General features: G+C 39.5%; 1 protein-coding gene across 1 annotated transcript in view; it reads right to left on the minus strand.

Moving 5' to 3' along the window:
- The window catches only part of NAALAD2 (N-acetylated alpha-linked acidic dipeptidase 2), a 38,354-nt gene extending 15,882 nt beyond the window's left edge, over positions 1-22,472 (minus strand). Inside the window, exons 1-13 of the mRNA XM_075140171.1 lie at positions 22,372-22,472; positions 20,638-20,749; positions 17,427-17,613; positions 15,881-15,982; positions 14,945-15,070; positions 13,965-14,151; positions 12,752-12,845; positions 12,372-12,470; positions 10,111-10,196; positions 9,399-9,518; positions 8,869-8,951; positions 3,181-3,244; positions 458-525 (exon numbers count right to left, since the gene is read on the minus strand). Coding sequence (XP_074996272.1) covers positions 458-525; positions 3,181-3,244; positions 8,869-8,951; positions 9,399-9,518; positions 10,111-10,196; positions 12,372-12,470; positions 12,752-12,845; positions 13,965-14,151; positions 14,945-15,070; positions 15,881-15,982; positions 17,427-17,613; positions 20,638-20,749; positions 22,372-22,453 — 1,410 coding nt within the window. The 5' untranslated portion in view covers positions 22,454-22,472. The remainder of the gene's footprint in view (positions 1-457; positions 526-3,180; positions 3,245-8,868; positions 8,952-9,398; positions 9,519-10,110; positions 10,197-12,371; positions 12,471-12,751; positions 12,846-13,964; positions 14,152-14,944; positions 15,071-15,880; positions 15,983-17,426; positions 17,614-20,637; positions 20,750-22,371) is intronic.
- Positions 22,473-22,494: the final 22 nt, after the last annotated feature.

Raw genomic sequence — 22,494 nt, forward strand, 5'->3', positions numbered from 1 at the left:
TTTCAGGGGCTCAGTGAGATATGAAGGAGATTCAGGGGGAACAGACAGAGAGAAAATGGTAGCTAGCCAATGTGAAAATGAATAGATTCTCTTTTGCACTTGAAATGGAAATTTAAAATGCAATTTATTTCTGTGAATGCTTATTACTTTAGGGAATTGATCTTGCTCAAGTGTTTTATTATCTTGTTTTTATTATTATTATTTTTACTATATATTACAAGTGATATTCCACTTATGTCAGTGACACATTTCAACCTTTCTAAGAATACTGAGGAACTGTGAGCCTGGACTCTGTACAACTGATGGGATGTTTTGCTATTGATTTTGGTGGGATCGAGATTCTTCCAGCACAGCGGTAAGATAAATCCAATATTATTCAATAATCCAATTTTATCCAATAAACTCGCAGTTTTACATTCTTAGAAAGTCACAAATAATAGACACACTGATTCTGTACCTCTTTTGTCAGATTATACACCAGTTTGTAGAGAAGAGGGGTGCAGTCAACTCTTAAGGTGTAGTTACCTGAAAATGAAACAAAGACATGGAAATTTTCCCTTCACGTACCAGTGGCATTATCTTCTTAATGGATTAAACCCTGCAGTCTTTTCTTAGACAAAATTCTTGACTCCAGGGCAAGAATTTAGATCTTGCCTCAGAATATATATACAGAAATGGACTACTTGGTCACATTGTATAAGCTACTGTTACTACACGACAATGATGCATTGGTTATAGTACATACACAGTAATGTAATTAAGCCTTCCCATAGTCCTAAAATATGTCTAACTATCCCTCAATAGCTACAAGCCCTTGTCACTCGTACAGTCCCCGAAGCTTGTGTTAAACAGAAGGCAATGGTAACATCCTGCTTTCTGTAGGATGTTAAAAATAAAGTTAGTGCATTCAGGAACGGTGCAGGAGGAAAGACATATTCCCTGCAGGATGTTTTAAGAAGTCTTTCAATGCAGCTGCTTCCTCTCTTATCATAAAGAGTACTTTTTCAATGTTTTTGCAGACTGTATATGAAAGACAGGTCATCTTCTGAGTAAGAGACTTGCAAGACATTTGGCATTTTATATTTGAGAACTAAGTCTCACGCAAATAGGAGGCAACAAAGATGCAGAGTAATGTTTTCATCTACTGTCTCCTAAAACTCCCCTTTTACCACCACGCTGTGGCTTCTACACTTTACACCCGTGAGGTTTCAACACAGCCTGCGGGCTATGCTGAGCTAGGTAAGTATCTCACACCGAAGTTGTCAGTTACAGCAGCAAGAGCCCCATCGAAAAGAAACTATCGCCACTTTTGAGGCAGGCAGGAGTGTAAAGCAGTCTTCTCTACAGACTACAGCCACCGGACAGCAGCTGGGCAAACACCTCAAATATGGACAACAACAAAGAGGGGAAGAGGGGTGAGAAGGCTTTGATATAATAAAACATAAGCTCTGAGATAACACAGTTATTAGGGTTTGATATGGCTTTAGACCTTTGGGTCATCCTTTGCTCAGTGTGTACTCACAAGAGGACTAGACTGACAATTACAGAAAACCCCATGATGATAGAAAAAATACTAGATAATGTTAATAATGTTTCCAAGGAGAGTTTATATTTGAGAACTGGAAATTAAAGTCACAAAAATGCTCAAAAGGATAACCCATTATTCTTTTTTTCATTGCTAAAGGGCAACAAATAGAAATAATATGCTGTCCAAAATGTGGCATAAGAAGTGCTGTGGAGAATGTATGATGATAAACAAAATAATAGGCAGAGTATATGGACGCTATGGCTCTACAGGGGATTTTAATGCTCAGTCAGGTGAAAGATGTCCAAGATACTTAAAACAGTACACTGAATATGGTGTTCTTTTCTTTATTACATATTTCTTTTCCAGTGGTTTTACTTTCACGTTTTCTTTAATGCACAAAGCAAGAGACATGTTTGAATAATCAAGATTTAGAAGAAAATTGTTAAGGCAGCAGCATGTTGGCTGCAAACCAACTAAAAAATGTGTGTTACAATCCATGCTGGGAATATGAAGCAGTTGTAAAGCTATTATTTCATTCGTGAGATCTTCTAGGCGTGAAATTCTGCTCTACTTTTTACACAGCATGTAGGCTGCGTAATTGAAGGAACAGCTCTAACCCTCCCTTTACCCCAACTCCAACTGGGCATTTAGAAACTGGGTTTGGCTTTTCTTTTTTTCCAATCCTTTTGTGACAGACAAAATTTTCAGTTGACAGGAATAAAGAGAGTTCTTAAATATGCCTGTTGATACCCATTTTATTCACACGCCCAAGTAAGTTGGGTTTAACATGGGAAGAGCAATGCCCTAAATAACTGAGGTTATGATGCAGGACAGCTTCACAGGACTCTGCTGACTATTATTTCAGCACAGACAACAGTAAACGAAGTCCTTCTGTAATAAAGCTTAGTATAATTTAAGAAGGATTTTGTGATTTAGGTCATAGTGTTGGGCCCAAAATTCAAAGTCCAGTTTCTAAGCAGCATTTCCGTATGACAGATTCTTCTCATAATCTGAAGGGCATAGTAAATTGGATAATGTGGATCAGGTTTTTTTGTAAAACACTCTTCAGCGCTTATTTCTCTAGAAGAGCCCTGCCATAATACACATGTATACTCCCTGCTCATAGCAATGAACAAAGCTGACCACACTAGCCCAGAGCACCAAAATGGGTCCCACCCCCACAAAATGTAAGTCTAAGGTCTCGACACAAATGGTCTTAAGATCGTAATAAATTAGTATACCAAAATATTATAATTCCACAGAGAAAGGAGCTGGAGCTGCAAGCAGAACAAGGAGCAGTCTGTCATATATTAAAACTGTAATTGTAAATTAAAGCTAATACAGTTAAGAGAGAGTTTAACATTCAGACCGCTCAGTTCATTAGCACAGAATACTAAACTCCTCCAGAGGAGACATTCTCACTGCAGACATGTGGGATGCAGCTCATGGATGGTGCTATTTGCAACAAGAAAGCAACAAGAGAATTTAAATTGTTCTCTTTCTCTCCACTTAATTCTTCATTTGCTACACTTATTCTGAACGTCATATTATCTATCTTACATTTGCCAGCTCTGGATGCAATACATACTACACAGTGAACTATTAAAATTGACCACTGTGAAGTAAAGTGAGTTTAAAAATAAAAGACACACCTTCTATAGAAGAATCTGTGTTGATGTAAGCAACTGCCCGCTCCTGGAGGACTCTGGCATTTTCCTGGGGTTGTAAAAGTGTAATTATTACTTTCAATTAGTGACATTTAGTCAAGAGTGTGTTAAGTGCACTGTTTTTTACAGCATTACATTTAAGAACGCAGTCAGAATAAGTAGCACTATGTACCTTACTAATTATATTAATGTTTGAGGATGGGTCAATGATCTGGGCATATGAAATTCACTCCTGCTTTCTGGGACTCAGTTTGTTATGGAAATTACCACACAATGTAGGTGCTGCCTGCTGCATCACACAGGAGCAAGATGGAACAGGAAAATTACTGAACAGCATTGTAACAGGGTAAATTAAGGTTATACATGTGTTTTAACTCTGCACTTGCAGTGCTTTTTGAACATGCAACATGTGACTGTGAGGTCAGCCAGAATTCCTCCACGCTTTTTATCCCTAGTTATTCATGTGAGCTCCCAGCACTGAACTCAATTTTAACACTGATAAACCGAGTATTGCTGTCATTTCTACACTCTTCCATTTCAAAAGGGGATGAGTCAAAGCACTGACGTTTCCTATTAAAGTGAATTTGACTGACTGTTTTGAGTCAACCAAGTATTGCCTTCATGCTAAATATATACACACACACGTTTAATATTTTGCAAGCTGGTAATTATGTTTGAAATTGATATTCTAATCAGTAAGTGGTATTTTACTAAGTCTTGGCTTTGTGATAGATATTCTAATTAGGTTAGTAATTGTTACTTGATTCATTCAATTTATAACCCAACTAATCATTTGTAAGTCATGAGAAATAAAAATTGAATTGGTAATTGATAACTTCATAACAAAATTAATATCTTTAAAACAAACAGTAGAGGAGATTCTGCAAAAGAATATGAAGGGGGGGAGCAAGCCTGTATATGCATACATGAGGCCTTACATATATGCAAAAGCATATTTGCAACATAAAGAAATTCCTTTATTTATGAGCAGTGGAGATTGTCTATATAACAAAAGGATGTTGCCACAGTTGCAGAGTCTTTTTGTTACACAGAAGACACTGAATATCATGGGTTAATTTTCCTCAAGATTTAGTAGTTAACAGATCTGGCAGCTGCAGAAAACATGAATGTAAGCTGTGAGGAATGTCTCTAGATAAACTGAATCTAATTTAGGTGTCAGAGGAGGAATGCATACCACCAAGATAAAGCAAGAAAACAATAATATAAAAACATTGAAGTTCAAATACGAATTGTGCTCATGGCTTTCTCATCTAGTACAGCTGCCATTTCATGAAATAATGGATGATAGATTACTAGATACTAAATTATTAAACAAAAAACATTACAGAACAGCAGTAGCAATATGCAAACAAATTAAACATAAAAAGAACTCCTAATTTATTCATTACTTGCTTTAGAGAAATTGATCTTTTAAGTATCATTGTTTCATATTCCTCATAGCGTGTTTTTTCTTGGCAGCATCTAAATATGTGCACAGATACATAGACAAAGAAATCACAAATAAATTTTTATATGCAGTATACTTTTGTTACCAGTGGAGTTCAGGTGGGATGAAACTTTAATGCCAGCTCTTTAAAATCTCTCAGTAAATGATTTTAAACACAATTTAAATTATGCTTTCTTCATCTAATGTCCCATAAACCAACAGTAAGATGCAAAGAGTCTATTGCAGCTGGAAGCCAAACAGTTTATGGGAGAAAGAATTAGTGCAAATCCAAAGGAATAGAAATCTCAGCTTTGTTAGCAGAAGAATGATGGAAACCCTTTGGTGTTTGGGAGCATATTTCTCGTTTGTTCCCTCCTCTCACATGTGTCATTTTGCTATGTAATTTTGTGGTTTACTGAAATAAAAAACCTAAATGCCAAAAAACTAAATGCCAAAAAACTAAATGCCAAAAAACTAAATGCCAAAAAACTAAAACAAAAAGATTAAAATATTTTATTGTATAGATTTTGAAAGCTCTATCCACATATCTGAATATAACCTTGTAAATAAAATTCTAACAGAAGAACAAGACAACACATTTCTGTTAAACCATTCAGTACTAATAAATTGACATAGTTCAGCAGAAATGTGTTTCATAGAATCATAGAATCATACAGGTTGGAAAAGACCTCTAAGATCATCGTGTCCAACCGTCAACCCAACACCACCATGCCCACTACACCATGTCCCTAAGCGCCTCATCTACACGTCTTTTAAATACCTCCAGGGATGGTGACTCCACCACTTCCCTGGGCAGCCTGTTCCAAGGCCTGACCACTCTTTCAGTAAAGAAATTTTTCCTAATGTTCAATCTAAACCTCCCTTGGCGCAACTTGAGGCCATTTCCTCTTGTCCTATCGCTAGTTACTTGGGAGAAGAGACCAACACCCACCTCGCTACACCCTCCTTTCAGGTAGTTGTAGAGCGCGATGAGGTCTCCCCTCAGCCTCCTCTTCTCCAGACTAAACAACCCCAGTTCCCTCAGCCGCTCCTCATAAGACTTGTGCTCCAGGCCCTTCACCAGCTTCGTTGCCCTCCTCTGGACGCGCTCCAGCACCTCCATGTCCTTCTTGTAGTGAGGGGCCCAAAACTGAACACAGTATTCGAGGTGCGGCCTCACCAGTGCCGAGTACAGGGGCACGATCACCTCCCTGCTCCTGCTGGCCACACTATTTCTGATACAGGCCAGGATGCCGTTGGCCTTCTTGGCCACCTGGGCACACTGCCGGCTCATGTTCAGCCGGCTGTCAACCAGTACCCCCAGGTCCTTTTCCTCTGGGCAGCTTTCCAGCCACTCTTCCCCAAGCCTGTAGCGTTGCCTGGGGTTGTTGTGGCCGAAGTGCAGGACCCGGCACTTGGCCTTGTTGAATCTCATACAGTTGGCCTCGGCCCATCGATCCAGCCTGTCCAGGTCCCTCTGCAGAGCCTTCCTACCCTCCAGCAGATCAACACTCCCGCCCAACTTGGTGTCGTCTGCAAACTTACTGAGGGAGCACTCGATCCCCTCGTCCAGATCATTGATGAAGATATTGAACAGGACCGGCCCCAAAACTGAGCCCTGGGGAACACCGCTCGTGACCGGCCGCCAACTGGATTTAACTCCGTTCACCACAACTCTCTGGGCTCGGCCGTCCAGCCAGTTTTTTACCCAGCGAAGAGTACGCCTGTCTAGGCCGTGAGCCGCCAGCTTCTCTAGGAGAATGCTGTGGGAGACAGTGTCAAAGGCCTTACTGAAGTCCAAGTAGACCACATCCACTGCCTTTCCCTCATCCACTAGGCGGGTCACCTGGTCATAGAAGGAGATCAGGTTGGTCAAGCAGGACCTGCCTTCCATGAACCCGTGCTGGCTGGGCCTGATCCCCTGGTTGTCCCGGACATGGCTCGTGAGCACCCTCAAAACCAACCGCTCCATGATCTTCCCCGGCACCGAGGTCAGGCTGACCGGCCTGTAGTTCCCCGGATCCTCCTTCCGGCCCTTCTTGTAGATGGGAGTCACATTGGCGAGCCTCCAGTCGTCCGGGACCTCCCCAGTTAACCAGGACTGCTGGTAAATGATGGAGAGCGGCTCGGCAAGCTCCTCCGCCAGCTCCCTCAGAACCCTCGGGTGGATCCCATCCGGCCCCATAGACTTGTGAACATCCAGGTGGCATAGCAGGTCATGAACTTCATCCTCTTGAATTATGGGGGGTTTATCCTGCTCGTCGTCCCTGTCTTCCAGCTCAGGGGGCTGAGTACCCTGAGGATAACCATTCTGACTACTAAAGACTGAGGCAAAGAAGGCGTTGAGTACCTCAGCCTTTTCCTCATCCTTGGTGGCAACGTTCCCCCCCGCATCCAATAGAGGATGGAGATTCTCCTTGGCTCTCCTTTTGTCATTAACATACTTATAAAAGCATTTTTTGTTGTCTCTCACGACAGTGGCCAGGTTGAGTTCTAGCCGGGCTTTTGCCTTTCTAATTTCCTCTCTGCACGACCTAACGCGATCCCTGTACTCTTCCTGAGTTGCCTGACCCTTCCTCCACAAGTGATAAACTCTCCTTTTTTCCCTGAGTCCCAGCCAGAGCTCCCCGTTCAGCCAGGCCGGTCGCCTTCCCCGCCCGTTCTTCTTGCGGCACATGGGGACAGCCCGCACCTGCGCCTTTAAGACTTCCTTCTTGAAGAACGTCCAGCCTTCCTGGACCCCTTTGCCCTTCAGGACTGTCTCCCAAGGGATCCTCTCGACCAGTGTCCTGAGCAGGCCAAAGTCCGCCCGCCGGAAGTCCATGGTAGCGGTTTTGCTGGCCCCCCTCTTTACTTCACCAAGTATCGAAAATTCTACCATTTCATGGTCGCTAAGCCCAAGCCGGCCTCCGACCACCACATCTCCCACCAGCCCTTCTCTGTTCGTGAACAGCAGGTCAAGCGAGGCATCTCCCCTGGTGGGCTCGCTTACCAGCTGCGTCAGGAAGTTATCCTCCACACACTCCAGGAACCTCCTCGACTGTTTCCTCTCTGCCGTGTGGTATTTCCAGCAGACATCCGGAAAGTTGAAGTCCCCCACAAGAACAAGGGCTAGCGACTGGGAGACTTCTGCCAGCCTCTGGTAGAATATTTCGTCTGCCTCCTCTTCCTGGCCAGGTGGTCTATAACAGACCCCCAGCAGGATATCTGCCTTGTTGGCCTTCCCCCTCATCCTTACCCACAAGCACTCGACCTCGTCATCACTATCATTGAGCTCTAGACAGTCGAAGCATTCCCTAACATACAGGGCTACTCCACCGCCTCTCCTTCCTCGCCTGTTCCTTCTGAAAAGCTTATAGCCGTCCATTGCAGCACTCCAATCGTGCGACTCATCCCACCACGTTTCCGTGATGGCGACTAAGTCATAGCTACCCCGCTGCACAATGGCTTCCAGCTCCTCCTGTTTCATCAGACAATTTTCTGCCTGCTCTATTTCTAATTAGGATTTTACAGGCATAGCAATGAAAACTCTTGTAAGACCTATATTTCTTACTGGGGCTGAACAAATCCACTTATAGGGTTGAGAACTGAACATGCCCAACAGGTAAAGGAAGAGAAAAACATTCAGAACCTCACTTTTGAATTTCCCAACATCCTTCTATCAGGCAGGAATATAGTCAGGGATCCCACTACAGAATTAATCGATTGTCCTGCCCCTAAGACTCTACAATATGGGAAGTTTCACAGCAATTTGGAACTATTCACTCATAGATTACCTACCCTTTCATCTGCCCAGGAGGATTAATTACCACACAAAGGGCTTGGTGTGCTTATGGATCACAGGCACATGATCTGGACTGTAGTTTATAGAAACTAAGGAATTTCTCAAATAGAAAGTTAGAAAATAAACCAATTTAGGTTATATAAAATGCTGTAATTCTGTTAAATGAAGGGAGAGATTTCCACACAGAGATCACTGAGGGACATCAGCTTTGATTCAAAGTAGGTTTTTAAATCTTAGAAGAGTTAATGCACTTATGTTGTACAAAGTTATGTAGGTAATTTGTATAAATATATAAGGGCCCCACAACACCTGAAGGAGTCTATTGTGTTCCAATTTTACCTTGAAGCTATTGATTGCAGTCTAGGAATAGATGCCACTGGGTACTGCAGCTGCCTGCAACAGACTTTCAAGTTTTGCTTTCTTTACACTATTTTTTACTTACCTCAGCCCATTCTGTGGAACCCAACAATCCAAATTCTTCTGCATCCCAGCTAGCAAAAATAATAGTTCGCTTAGGTTTCCAACCTGCAAACACATTGTTAAACTTGAAAATTCACTTGAAGTTAGAATTCACTTAAAGTGGTGAAGGATCACCACAGTTAATTGAAATCACTTTAAAAAAAAAAGCACTTAATTGATATAGCAGTAAAAAAAAAAAAAATCCTCTCTAAACTCCTTAGAGGAACATACTGTTGCAGAGGCATTTCTTCTTAATGCAATATTTTCATTCCACATGACTAAGAGGGTACTATTACACTGATGAGAGACATGAGGGAATAAATTCAGCCGACTAAGATGCTATGCTACGTATACATCTCTTCAATGAACTTGCATCTTTCACAATGAGAAATACAACTTTCTGTAGAGATGAAAATTTAAATCAACACAACTGCTTATGGGAACATTCAACACAGTTCCTCAAAGCTGCTGTTTTCCATATCCATTATTTTATGTCTGTAATAGGTAAGTTACCTTCCATCTTCATTTTACCAAAACTCCGTACAATCTCTTGCAGAACAGCTGCACCTGTAGTTGGATCGATGCCACCAAATACCCAAGAGTCTCTATGACCTCCTAAAATAATATATCTGTCTGGAAACAAACACACAATATCAATCCTTAATTAAAAATTAATGTAGGTTACCTGTATTTCCTTTGTTTGCATCCCCACTTGTGTTAAACAAAGTATGAAGTTTAATACTAGTGCTACAAATTTTTTTTGTAAGGTAATCTGCAATCATTAATTTACTCTCCTGAAGTATATAAATGAAGACAAGAAATACTTTATACCTATTTTTCCACTTAAGTATCTTTCAAGTATATGGCTTGCTACCAAGTATCAACAATGAGGTCCCAAATCATCACTAGTTTTCTGTACTTTGCATTGTGTTAATTTTTACAAAGGCAAAACGTATGAATGATGTAAGGGGAAGCCTACTGTAAAATGACAGGCGTTATAAAAAAATTCTCTGGCATCTATCATTCTAGCATTCCCATTCAAATATATTCTTGGGAATGCCAATGAAAAACAGTGTGATGGGAGGGATAGGAAAACTACTAAGGGTTTCTCAGATTCCGTATTATCTGGCTTTCTAAAAAACTTGAAGTTTCTTGCAACATGAGAACAATTTCACCAAACACAAAATAAAGGAGGAATTAAAATCCTCAAGCACCTGATGCTCACCTGGTTCCACAGCTCCTCTGAGGATGCCAATGACGTTGTAAATTCGTGTTATTTTATTGTTTGTATGAACATGCATTCTGACTTTTCTGAAATGAAAAGCAGTATGGAGTAACCATTTCTGACTGAGAAGGCAAGAAGAAGTCAGCATAATAGCTTGTAAGCCAGAAAGTTTGTGCTTCTGTTCTGCTTTGTGTGTTCAGCGCTGATCTAACCTGTCACGCTGTATCAGCGTCCCATTTTTTATTTCAGGTTAACCTGCTGACAGAAAGAGTTAGAAACAACCCTATGAATTGGGTCAATCTATAAACCTTCAAACATTTACAGAATTTATTGAATTGTTATTTACGGGAGTCAATCGGATAATTGCGTATTACAGGAGTAAACTGAAAAGCATATACAGTAATTAAAAATACATTTACATTTTGACCAAAATTATAATTATGTATATATATATTTTTTATAAAGAACACACTTTGGTTTTGTAGCACAATTCTGTGTAATAAGACGGAACTTGGAGAGAAGGTCATTAGAAATATTCAGCCAGGAATAAATTAAAATCTCTGTTTAGGACAGCAGATCTAATTGACCAAGATTTGTCAGTCCTCCATCCCTTCCCTCCCAGTAAAATACGCTTGCGAAATTTTATAAAAGGGAAGGAAATTCAGGTATTAGGAGAGGTGAAAATAATGTAGTATTCAGCCCCTCTTAACCTGTATAGGAAACAAAGCATCAAACAATGCTTTTTTTTGTGTCTGGCAAAACCCCAGGAGTTTCACATTTGAAGTTATCTTTTCAGCAGCAAATCTGCACAGCTGTCAAAATCAAAACCTACTTCAGGACAGCTACTGGATCTTTGCCCAGAAAATAACTGACACCAATGCCTTGAGCATGCATATACTTGCACACTTTCCATGTGCAAGTGACTTTCTACCTAGACTCAAAAGGTTCATTTTGATATGGAGCTACTCTGAAAAAGAAATATATGTAGGATTAGCCCATATTTACAAAAACTATCAAGTAGGAAGATGTTAAAAAGTGCATTCAGAAATGCTTCCCATGTATATGTTTTGTGGATGAATCATGTTGTTTCTTTTCACTGTTGCTCTGCAAGATACTCCAAACAGCACCTTAATTATGTCACATATGCTTTCTTATTTATTCATTCCTGCTTTATTCATTTTCAGCTAGTGTTAAAGAAAAGCAGAAAAGAATAATGATCTATGAAGTCTATAAAATTATATATTCAAACATACTCTTGTTTTGCAGGAGGTGAAGCAGTGATAATGATATACCATTTTTACACGCGGTTCATTGTGGTCTGCTACCAGTACTCACAGAATAATATCTCATGTAAACTGGAAGTACTTTTATGTGAAAAAGTGATAGAAAAGTGATCTTTAGCTTTATCTATTGCAGCTTATCAGTTATAAACAAGGAAGAATGCTATGCCAGTCCTGACAATCCCTGACGCCAAATGCAATTGTTATGTGACTTGGTATGCTAGAGAGCAACTCTGTTAATTCTGGAGACCTGGACAGTTGTATTTCTCTGTTAGAGCTGAAAAAATGTAAACCACAGACATAGTGTTGCTAACCCAACTGGTCAAAGGCCAATTCCTCCCAAACAAATTAGTAACATATACATGCTTTGGACTCTTTCATCCTGTTATTGTTCAGGGCTTTCAACCATGGGGCCTACCAGCTTTGGGGAACTGTTGATGGACTCCCAAATCATTGCCATACTTCACAGCTCTAAGTTCACAGAAACCCTGGGAGCCTTCCAGTGGACAAGGGAAACATACGTAGAAGAGAACTACTGAATTGTCAGTTCTTCGCCGTTGGACTGGTACAAGCTAGCTGTCCTATTGTCCCCTTGGTCATCAGAAACAGAAAAGAAAGACCAAACTTGAAGTGAGGAGCAAGTTTAGGGTTAATTCAACAGTGTTAGAAAATGTCTACTTACTGCTATATAGCCATTTTTAAAAGGACCAGTAAAACAATGTCTTAAAGTAAGGATTAAAGTTGGAATGACAGGGCTGGACTTATACCCTCTGAATCTGTCTATCCATTGACACTGGGGACACTGAGCAAAACCATATTTTTGATAATTTATTTTCATATTCTAATAATTATCACCAAGTGTTGCCCACTCAGAAGGAAGTAAATTTCTCCAGAATATCTCTAGATGTATTGTTTCACAATCTTTTTCTTGTTGAGATTTTTTTTGCAATATTTTATAAATAGGCAAGTGTTAAAACAGACCTTGTAGAAGAGTTGTCTGCAAATCCTGGCCCTATGTTATAAGACACATTGAGACTTCCCTTCCAGCTGCTGTCTGGAGCTGCAGGTCCTCCCATTGCACTGTTAAATGAAAACCAAGACAAATGTAGTTGACCAGTAGGCTAAAACCTTAAATTTCCTTAATGGTTACTGCACCTAAAACAAGGTGGGTTTACACAAATCTTAAAAACATTATGCCAGAAACAGATTGCTTTGAATTTTCCGCATTTTCTGAAGCACACACTACTACAAAAGAGCAATAAATACAAGTAAAAGCATAGATTTTACCATGTTAGTATAAAAAAATTTGCTGCATATTTATGAATACTGACTTCTGGTGAGGAGGACTGATGTATACTCACCGTAATAATACTTCTGCATCATGATATCCAATGGGATGAACTGGGATTTTGGGAATCCCTACACCTTCATTAACTTTATACCTGAAAGTGTACTCTGAGAAACCAGAACAAAATGTCAAGTTTATAGTGTTCTTAGCAACTTTCACCAAACTGGAAATACTTTTGAACAGTGCAGCCACACAGTAGCCACAAGCATGCATCGATTTTTTAATTCTAACATCATTTCTTAGATATTGCTTCTAGGAAACCAAAATGTAATGACAGAACCACAAACCCAACAGTGCATCTGCACAACTGTGTAAGAGAAGTCTCCACATTTGATGCAAGGTTAGATTTGCTGTCCATCCATATTATTACAACTCCTCAAAGCTGACTGTGGGATAACCAAGCTGGTGTGTGAGGTGAAGACAGCGCCTATGCAGCCTGTTGACAAGCTGCAGAAGACATCAATGGATGCATTTTGAAGACAGTCAATGTCTCTGAATCTGGTGGGCCATGCACACACAATCTATCCTGTTTTCTCAGTATGGTGTTGTCTTATGCCCCCAACAATGTCCTCACAAGCCAGTGAGCTTTCCAGAAGCACCCCTGTGTTCCCATTCCATCGGCTCACAGGACTAGTAGGCACCTTAGTTCAGAATGAGTTCAGGATGCCTACAAGGACAAGACAAGCACATGGTGCCAAGTTTCTAAAGACTCCAGGCTACTGTTATTTTTAATACAGAAATTTTATTCCCTGTAAAGAGGATTTAAAACTGTTTTTCTGCTTGGAATTTAGAATCAGCAAGGAAACATACCTCCAAGCAAAGCTATTACTCCTCTTCGATGGTAGACTATAATCTAGTTTAAACTGGTCCTCCTGAGAAACACAGATGTTTAAAAATGGCTATAAATTCTCAGCCATTTTCTACTGCTTCACAGTCTGTAAACCTACACATCCTGCTTTTCTAAGATTTACAAGGCTGGGATCATACAAAGAGATTTTCCTAAAAACTTACTTTCCCTGCCTAACTCAAAAGCAACCACTTGAAATGATATACAGGTAGAACTTAGTCTGCAATAGGAAAATTAACTACTGCTAAAAATAATTTTAAGCAGCTTTTTTCTTTGCATCTATACTGTACTTAAAATAGATTAATTTCTAGTGCCACAATAACATTCAGTACCAGTTTATAAAGTACTTGATGGCCCAGGGTACAGATCTTCCACTCACCTTTTGCAGGATAACCTGGTGTTAGAGGGTCCCCAGCTCCATTCAGGTTTAACACATTCCCACGCTGGGCTCCTCTGCCTGGAAGGTTCCAGCCATCTGGATAAGCATCTACTCCTGGGGCACAGTAGTCAGCAGGGTCTGAATAAAGTATGATCCCCTGGGCTCCTGCTAATATGGCATTTTTAACCTGTGAAATGATTTGCTTTTAAGAAATGCTTTTTTTTTTTTTTAATGCAATAATAAATCTGAATGTTGGAATTTACTTCCATGGGGGCATAGCTTTAGAAGTTGTATATGTGAAAGAGTGAAGACTCAGCAGAAGAACAAGCCACAGTGAAACACAGTATGTTCATTCTTTGTGTCACGCCTTTAGTCATAGCTCAAGGCTATGAAATTATCCCTGGAAGTATTTAAAAGACATGTAGATGAGGCGCTTAGGGACATGGTGTAGTGGGTATGGTAGCGTTGGGTTGATGGTTGGACTCGATGATCTTAGAGGTCTTTTCCAACCTTAATGATTCTATAAATAAAGCACAGGACATAAAATTGAGGCACAAAACCTGACCACTATCCCCACTGTCACACTATCACCAAATTTGTCAGAGTTGTTGTCTAAAGTCAGAGAGTTAGTTATTCAATCTCTGTGCATCAGACTCCTTGTTAAATACTTATTTTTTCAGAATAGTGCAGTTCTATGGATGAAAAATATTAAAAGCCTTGGCCCTACAGACTGCTCAGTTCCTTAAACTAATCTCTTGCAAGAACTGCCCTAGGAGTTTGCAGCCATCTCAGTGTCAGGAGATGAATACATTAATCTGTTTTTATTGTTTGGGAAGTTATTCTTAGAATGCAGTCACAATGGATACATTGCAGGCTTCCTTCTGCTCATGTGTTCCAACTTACAGCCCTCATTAACTCCCACCGGCTCTACCATAAGCAGTGCCTGACCCACAGAGGAAAAAATAAAACACAACCCTTACTTTGTTTCCTCTGAAGATCTTCCCATATCTGGCAATGACAATCTTTCCTGTACAGTTAATTCCCATTTCACGCTCCAGCTTAAAATAATCTTCGGTGCGGCCATAATTCACATATATGAGATCTGCCTACACAGAAAAGAAAAAGTTTCATGGCAACTGGTCATTCAACAAACAAAATATGTTTTCAGAAACACGCAGTTTTATTCACTATGTATGATATACTTTTTTTTTTGCATTTCTACAAATGAGATCCAATGCCCATAAAAACAATAGCAAAAGATTTCCATAATATTCTGTAGGAAGCCTTGGCTCAAACTGCTGACCTTTCTGTATTATCGTGCACTTAACAGCAGCCCTACAAACTGAGGTTGGAAACTCAACCAATGTACTTTGCTAAACTGACAAGCTTCTGTGGCCATTAAAAAATAGTGGTATTCCTTGCATACACAAACACTCACTATTATATAATTTCATTCATCTCTGCAATGCAATGTTGTCTCTGACTTGTTCCTCCATGATGAATTATCAGATTAAGTGAGGGACTTCTGTAGCCTTTGAAGACACTCACTTAATCCAAAATATCTTCCAAATTGATTTATATATTGCTATTTCTACTTAAGACTTAAGCAAGTCCTCTCCATGTGATTGAGTAATGTGGAGTAATCTGAAACGTATCCAACATTTTCCATAAAGATAAAAGCTTTTCACTTATTACGCAATTCAGATTTCTAGCAATTTGAAAAAGCTTTTTTTCTAATAGGAGACTTCTAACCTTCATACAGTATGTGGCCTAGGTGTCCTTACATGTTCTCTTACACTAATGGTTAATTAAAACTACTACAAGAAATATTTTGAGAAGTTGGAGCAATCTATCCCATCAAGTGTTTCACAAAATATGACTTCAGCTTATAATACTCTTACTCTTTTTTTTCTTACCTCTGGCACTCCTTGTGCTGAAAAAGCATTATATGGTGGTAGTATGTCAGTAACATTTTCATACCCCTGTGGATGTGGTTCAAACAATGATGTATTGAAAATCTATCAATAAATAACAGAAGTCTTTGGTCAAACACTCTACCTCCAGGCACAAGTTTGTACACTAAGCTTGGTTATTGCAAATGATATGCTAGTTTCCACAAATGGTTAGCAAAAAATACAATTCTAGCTATCGTGTATAAGTTCAAACAAAAAAACAGCTAGGGATACATAGCTGAATTTTTACAACAGAATGCAGATATGAATATGGAAAGATAGATCACTTGTCAGAAGATGCTCATCAGTCACTACCTGAACCTAAGCAAAGAAGTAGCTGAAAATTGCCAAGAGGTGGTGACAATAAAAAGACGCCTAGTTTATCCATGCCATCACAGGTACTTTTTGTGATTACTCTCACCTGTATTATTAATCCTCTCTCCACCTCTTCGCTAGTTACTCTCCAGTTAAACTAGTTACACTCCAGTTAAACATGTTGCCTTTCATCACTATCTATTGTAACACTCATGTTGCCTCAAAGTTCACATCCACTCTTTGTCATCTTGCGAGATTATAGCTGAGAGACTGTGTTAGGGAGTTTCTGGAAGAATTTCTCCATTCTTTCACCTCTAAGCTCCTGTCATCCCCAAGCACATATTCCTCAGTTTCTACCAGGGCTCTTCATCCCTACTTATGTGCTATGATGCTTCTCTAGCAGTCCCATCTCCTCCCCTCGCTCAGGCTCCTTGTTAGATTTTACATCTACTTCTTTAATTCCCCTGGGTGTACAAAATGCAGAAAGTGAATATCAACTGACAGTTCATTATTAGTTCCAACACTAATTTAGGAGACACCACAGGAAACCAGTAGGATCAGGTTCAGAGCAAATGAAACTAGGCGGTACTTCATACAATGGATAGTATCTGTGTGGGATTTCTTACCTCAGCATGTTGTGGAAGTAAAAATTGTACAGATGTTCAAGCAGAGTTTGGATAGGTATTTGGAAGAGAGATCTAACAAGAGTTACTAACTGGATAAATACTTGGAAAAGAGGTCTAATGAGGATTCTTAAAAAGACTAATTGCATCATGCTCAGAGAACCCCTGAGCTGAAAACAGCTAGACACTGGGAGAATTGCATGCCTTAAATACATTTCTTTGTTCTTAAACTTCCCTGTGCATCCACTTAAGGCTGTTTATGGAAACAGGATATTGGCCTAGACGTATCCTTAATCTGAACCAGTATGGCCATTTTCATACCTTATGCTCTATTGGTGTTAATCGCAGCCTCTCCACACATCCTCTCTCTACTGTATGAGGCACCCAGATTTCAGCCCCTCTGATCTGTTCTGCTGCACAGTCTGGAAAACCACTTCTAAATATGAGTTGCCCTTGCACTGGATTTTTTATCATATTATAAAGCACATGCTGGGATGAGAGGGTGGGAAAACAGAGGAAGACACTGTTTCTTTGAAGAAGTCTTACATAAACATAATCATTAAAAAGATCACCTCATTTCCTTGATCATCAATTACTGAGATGTAGTTTGGCTGCTTTTCATTTGGATACGAAAGAAGAACATCATAATGAACGAGTTCTGCTGAATCCAGTCCAAATTCCTTCCACTGGCCTTGAATTTGTTTGGCAAGAAGAAGATTCTGTTCAGTTCCTGCGAGGTGAGGCAACTTGGTAAATGAGCTAGAATAAAACAGAAAATCGTTAGTCAGCAGCAAATGCAGAAAGTGAACTCGGATCAGTATATAAAGCTTATCTTCAAGCCACATGCATGGAAGTAAGGTCTTATAATTAAAGTCTGAGCTGTATAACATGACTGTTTACCAGTCTGCATCAGCATAAGCACAAAATGTAGTCAGAGAAGAGGATCTTTCCTGAGGCCTTAAGATAAGTCAGCTGAACCTTCTCTTTGCATAACAGAAATAGCCACATCTACACACAAGCAATGAAAATCAGTGTCAAAGACATTCAGCAAAAGAATATGAACAGTATGCAAGGAGCAGAAATAGATCCAGAAAAGCTACATGTTCAGAAAGGAGCCCTCCAAATAATTCTGATATCTGATGATAGGTTTGTACATTGTTGGCATAACATGTACTAGTAAGTTTAACTTGAAAATCATTATGTCAAATTATCTGCACAGATTTGTTCTTTTTTTCTTAATCAAAAGCCTGAATAATAAAAGCCTTCTTAACAACATTTACATCCAGATCAGGTATAACACATAATGGTGATAAATAGTCAGAAACAAATCCAGCCCCTCTGGGCTACCCTACACAAACCTGACTAGAATTTGTTTGGCCCACTGAACAAATGAGTTATGGTGAACGCTGATGAGTCAGTCGGGTACTAAGCACCAGATTCCCAACAGGCTACTTGTTAATGGCTGCCCTATGACAGATGTCAGATGCCATTAATTACCATTAATTAGTGGTATCAAATACCATGATTAGTACCACTTCAACCTGTCACTTCAGCCTATTTTCAACCCATGTAACAGCTTTTTCTTCAGTATGCAATTCCTCAGCTTCCAAATGAGAATGCTGCGGGAGACGATGTCCAAAGCCTTATTAAAGTCAAGGATGTTACAGCCACTGTAACGTCTCCACTGATACACAGAGCCAGTCATTTCCTTAGAGAAGACAATCACCCTGATCAGTAGTGGGTTTTTTTTTTATTATTTACAAATAGCAAAAAAAATGCTGACTGTTCCTAACTATCTTTATGTCCTTCATGTGTTTGGAAACAGATTCCAGAAGCATGTTTGGTCACCCTTCCAGGGACTGAAGTAAAGCTGACCAGCCCACAGTCCCCCCAGGCTGTCCTTCTTGCCTTACTTAAAGATGGGCACAACATCAGCCTTTTATGGCCACCTCCTTCAATCACCAGAACTTCTCATAGACAGCAGCCTTGCAATCATAACATCCAGGTCTTTCATGTGAAACCCACCTGGCCCCCTGGATTTGAATGCATCTAGATTCTCTGTATAGACCACAACCTTCTGCTCTCTGCTGTTGTCTTTCCCTCTCTTTAAACTGTGTGGGTATGCACCGAGGTCCGGAAGCAACCTTTGCCAAAGCTTGTTGCCTGTTTTCTTCTTGCACTTTAATTCTCTAAGTATTTTAAGTACCTTTTGATTCCTTAAGTACTCTAGTTTAAATACTACATATGCCATCAGGAAAAATATATTGAACAACACATGATGCCTTTTTTCAATTTTACACTTCCAAACAGTTTCATCCTTTCCAGAGCTATGATTCAATGCTAAGGTCAAGGTGTCTGCATTTTCCGGGACTCACAGTTTGTTTTCCCCACTTGATAAAAGCAGAATTAGTAGTTTAAAAAACTAAGAATAAGTTTATATTTTGTTATGCTTTTAACAAACTTTTTGGATAGTGTATTATTATAACTTTTCTGCAGTTCCTGCTTTTAATTTGAATTTAGGAAAAAAATCCGGTATGAAGCATTTGGCCCATTATCAAAGCAAACAGACAAACCAGACACCATTAATGCCCTCTGGCCAAGAAACTTCAGCATAATTGCAGAGTTATTTCATGCTGTCATCAATCTCAGTGTTGCCTAGACTCTTACTCAAACATAATCTTCAGGAACTCTCCAATCTACAAAATAAGATAAGGCCTATGGACTTAAAAAGCTAATTGATGTTAGAAATGAAACCTTTTGAGTTTAGAATAAATGTACAGAAATCAAATTTGTCAGTAATCCTTTGATGTTTATGATGCAGGTGCTGACTTACATGCTGAATACCAACATGTTACTAACCAGAGGTTATGTTTGTTTACTTTTTGTGTGAATATATTTGTTCCTCTGTAGAAGATCTAAATATGCACAAGAATAATATTTTTTTTTCCATTTCCAGTGAAATACACAGCAAAACAAGAGGGTATTTCTATATCCCTAGCATTTTAGATGTTTTGAAAGTACTGCATGGATGCACTAGGATGCAAAAAAGTGTATTTAATAACAATTACACTATGCAAGACTTAACGAACCATACACACACACTGCGCTTGGACAAGGCCCTTCACCTTCTGAAACAGAAGACAGGGTATAATGGGATCTCAAGCACCCAATTAACAGCATGGTATCCATATGGCCATGCTAAAGGAATTACCAGTTGTAACTATACATGCAACTCAGTGCCATGCAAACTTTGTATTATTTTTAATCCTACATTTTTAATATATTCATTTTCTACTTGGACTAGCTGCTCAAACTGAAAGTTTAAGGAGACACTGAACAGATTATCAATATCAAATGTAATTAATAGCAGTGTATCCCAAATACAGTAAAATCATCTCAGTCTGAGACAAAGCATGGTTATCTGATGTTAGAGCTTCAGACACTCGTGAGGAACAACCAGACACTTGTACTGCACTAAATCAAGACTATGGAAAGCCATAATAAAAAAGCATGATAAGCACTGGCACTAATGCGACTTGAGGGAAGTACACTTAACAGAACAACCACTCCAAAAAAGTAAGTAACTTCAAAAATGGGGAGGGGAGGAACAGAAGGGTTGTGAGCCTCTGCCTCTCCTTCCTCCAGACATTCTGTACAAACCAAATACTTCCAAAGCATCTTAACAGCTCTGCTTTCAGAGACTGTTCCTTGGAGCTGATATTATCACTTTCTGGCTTTTGTGACTGATAAACTTATTCAAAAACCAAGATGCATAGGGCTTACCGAAGGAATTGCTTGATGTTTTCTGCTTTCATTTCAGCCACAAGTTTCTGTCTCACATTTTCATAGACATCTGAAGAGTTGGAAGGGTTTTTGGTCGGTTTTGTAAACCATCCTGAAACACATTTGAAAAGCTTCCTACTTAGCAAGAACACCAGTCCTCACATATTTGAGCCCATGTGCAACCTAAAGTACTGAACAGTCTCATTAAAACTATGAGGATGAACAGGGCTTAGAGCACCCTCTGTCAGTGTTTGCTGGCTCAAACATAGAACTGAAACAAAAGTACCGCATGGATGCACTAGGATGCAAAAAAGTATATTTAATAACAATTACACCATGCAAGACTTAACCAACCATACACACACACTGTGCTTGGACAAGGCAATTCATTGACTGAATTGCCAAAAAAAGTGACATAATTAGAAGAGCACACCCTAAATCTCTGGTAAATACAGTCTCCTTTTTAAGGCAGATTCAACTCTCATTAATTTTAAAATATAGTTTAAATTCTCAATTAACTGTTTGCATGGGAGGATTGAACTCCTGATACTCATGATGAACTTCCCTTATTTAATTTATACATATATTTAAAAATATATGCATAAGCATATTTAAAGGTCTAGGACTCAACAGCCGCCTTGCCAGCATTATAATAGTTACAGATTCAGGGAATGGTGGGGTTAGTCTATTTAATAATTAAAGGAATAAATTTAACTGTGACCCTAGTCAGTTTTAAAAAGTTAAAGATTTTTCAGTTGCCATAAATCTGAAAGGAGAGAGTATATCAACTATATGAATTTGTCTTTAAAAAAAACAAAACCTTTTACTATTATGGCTAGAAAATCCCAAACTGGGAAAATTGTAATAATAAAGCCAAGAATACGTGCTGTCACATGCAGAATACCTATGACCTGTTGGACTTAAATGCAATTGTAGTAACACTCTGAACAGAACAGTGATACTGGATCAGACCAAAGGTCCATCTTTCCCAGTATCCTGTTTTGGAGCATGGCCAAAATATATAAGAATAGCACAAGCACCAGAAATTTGCAGCTCAGGGATCTCCTAAATCAAACTAATGTTTTTTATATTTAATAGCCCTCATGGATTTTTCTTTCATGCTTTAGCCTTAGGTGTGCGCTACAACACAAGTTTAAAAAGGACAGATGCAGACATGCAATTTTAGACTTAAAATCAATGCTGCAGAAAAGAATCTAATGTTCTAGTTAAGTTCATTGTACATGATGGAAAATTCAGCAACTCCACTCTTGGCTGTCAGTCAAAACTCCTCCTCCTCTACATTCTGCCCTTAATTTCTACAATAGCAACTGAATAGGAGCATTTAAATAGATCTTCAGTAAAAATCAGGAAATACAAATAAAAAAATAATCCTGGAGGTTTTGCAATCACAGAAGTCTCAAACTCTTCTATTAATCACTCCAACCCTTCTATTAATCTCTCCTCTTTGAATGTCTGACTGCCCGTTACGGGAAGCTGTCAATTCACTAGGGCTCATCGTGGGCTGAAGCATGCAGCCGTTATATTCCTGACTCCCTAAAGACCAAAATTGTTAGAAAGGACAACCTCTTAGAAAAACAGTGGGATGAGTATTTTATAACATCCCTAAAAAGCAGTAAAAGCTCCCTGATGGGGAGTTAATCACAACAGGAGTTGCACATAAGTATCTGTAGAGGACAAAGGCTGCGGGCTGAGCCCCGGTGGCTCTGTACTCACCCGCAAGAAAGCCCAGCAAGAAACAGCCCAGCAGCCCGGGACAGCCTAGCCATGTCCAGAGGGTGGCCTTGCTCCTGGCCATATGGGCACCGGTGGCCTGCAGCTCTGCAGGCTGCAAGGGAG

This window comes from Calonectris borealis, chromosome 1, assembly GCF_964195595.1.
Source record: "Calonectris borealis chromosome 1, bCalBor7.hap1.2, whole genome shotgun sequence".
Classification (NCBI taxonomy): domain Eukaryota; kingdom Metazoa; phylum Chordata; class Aves; order Procellariiformes; family Procellariidae; genus Calonectris; species Calonectris borealis.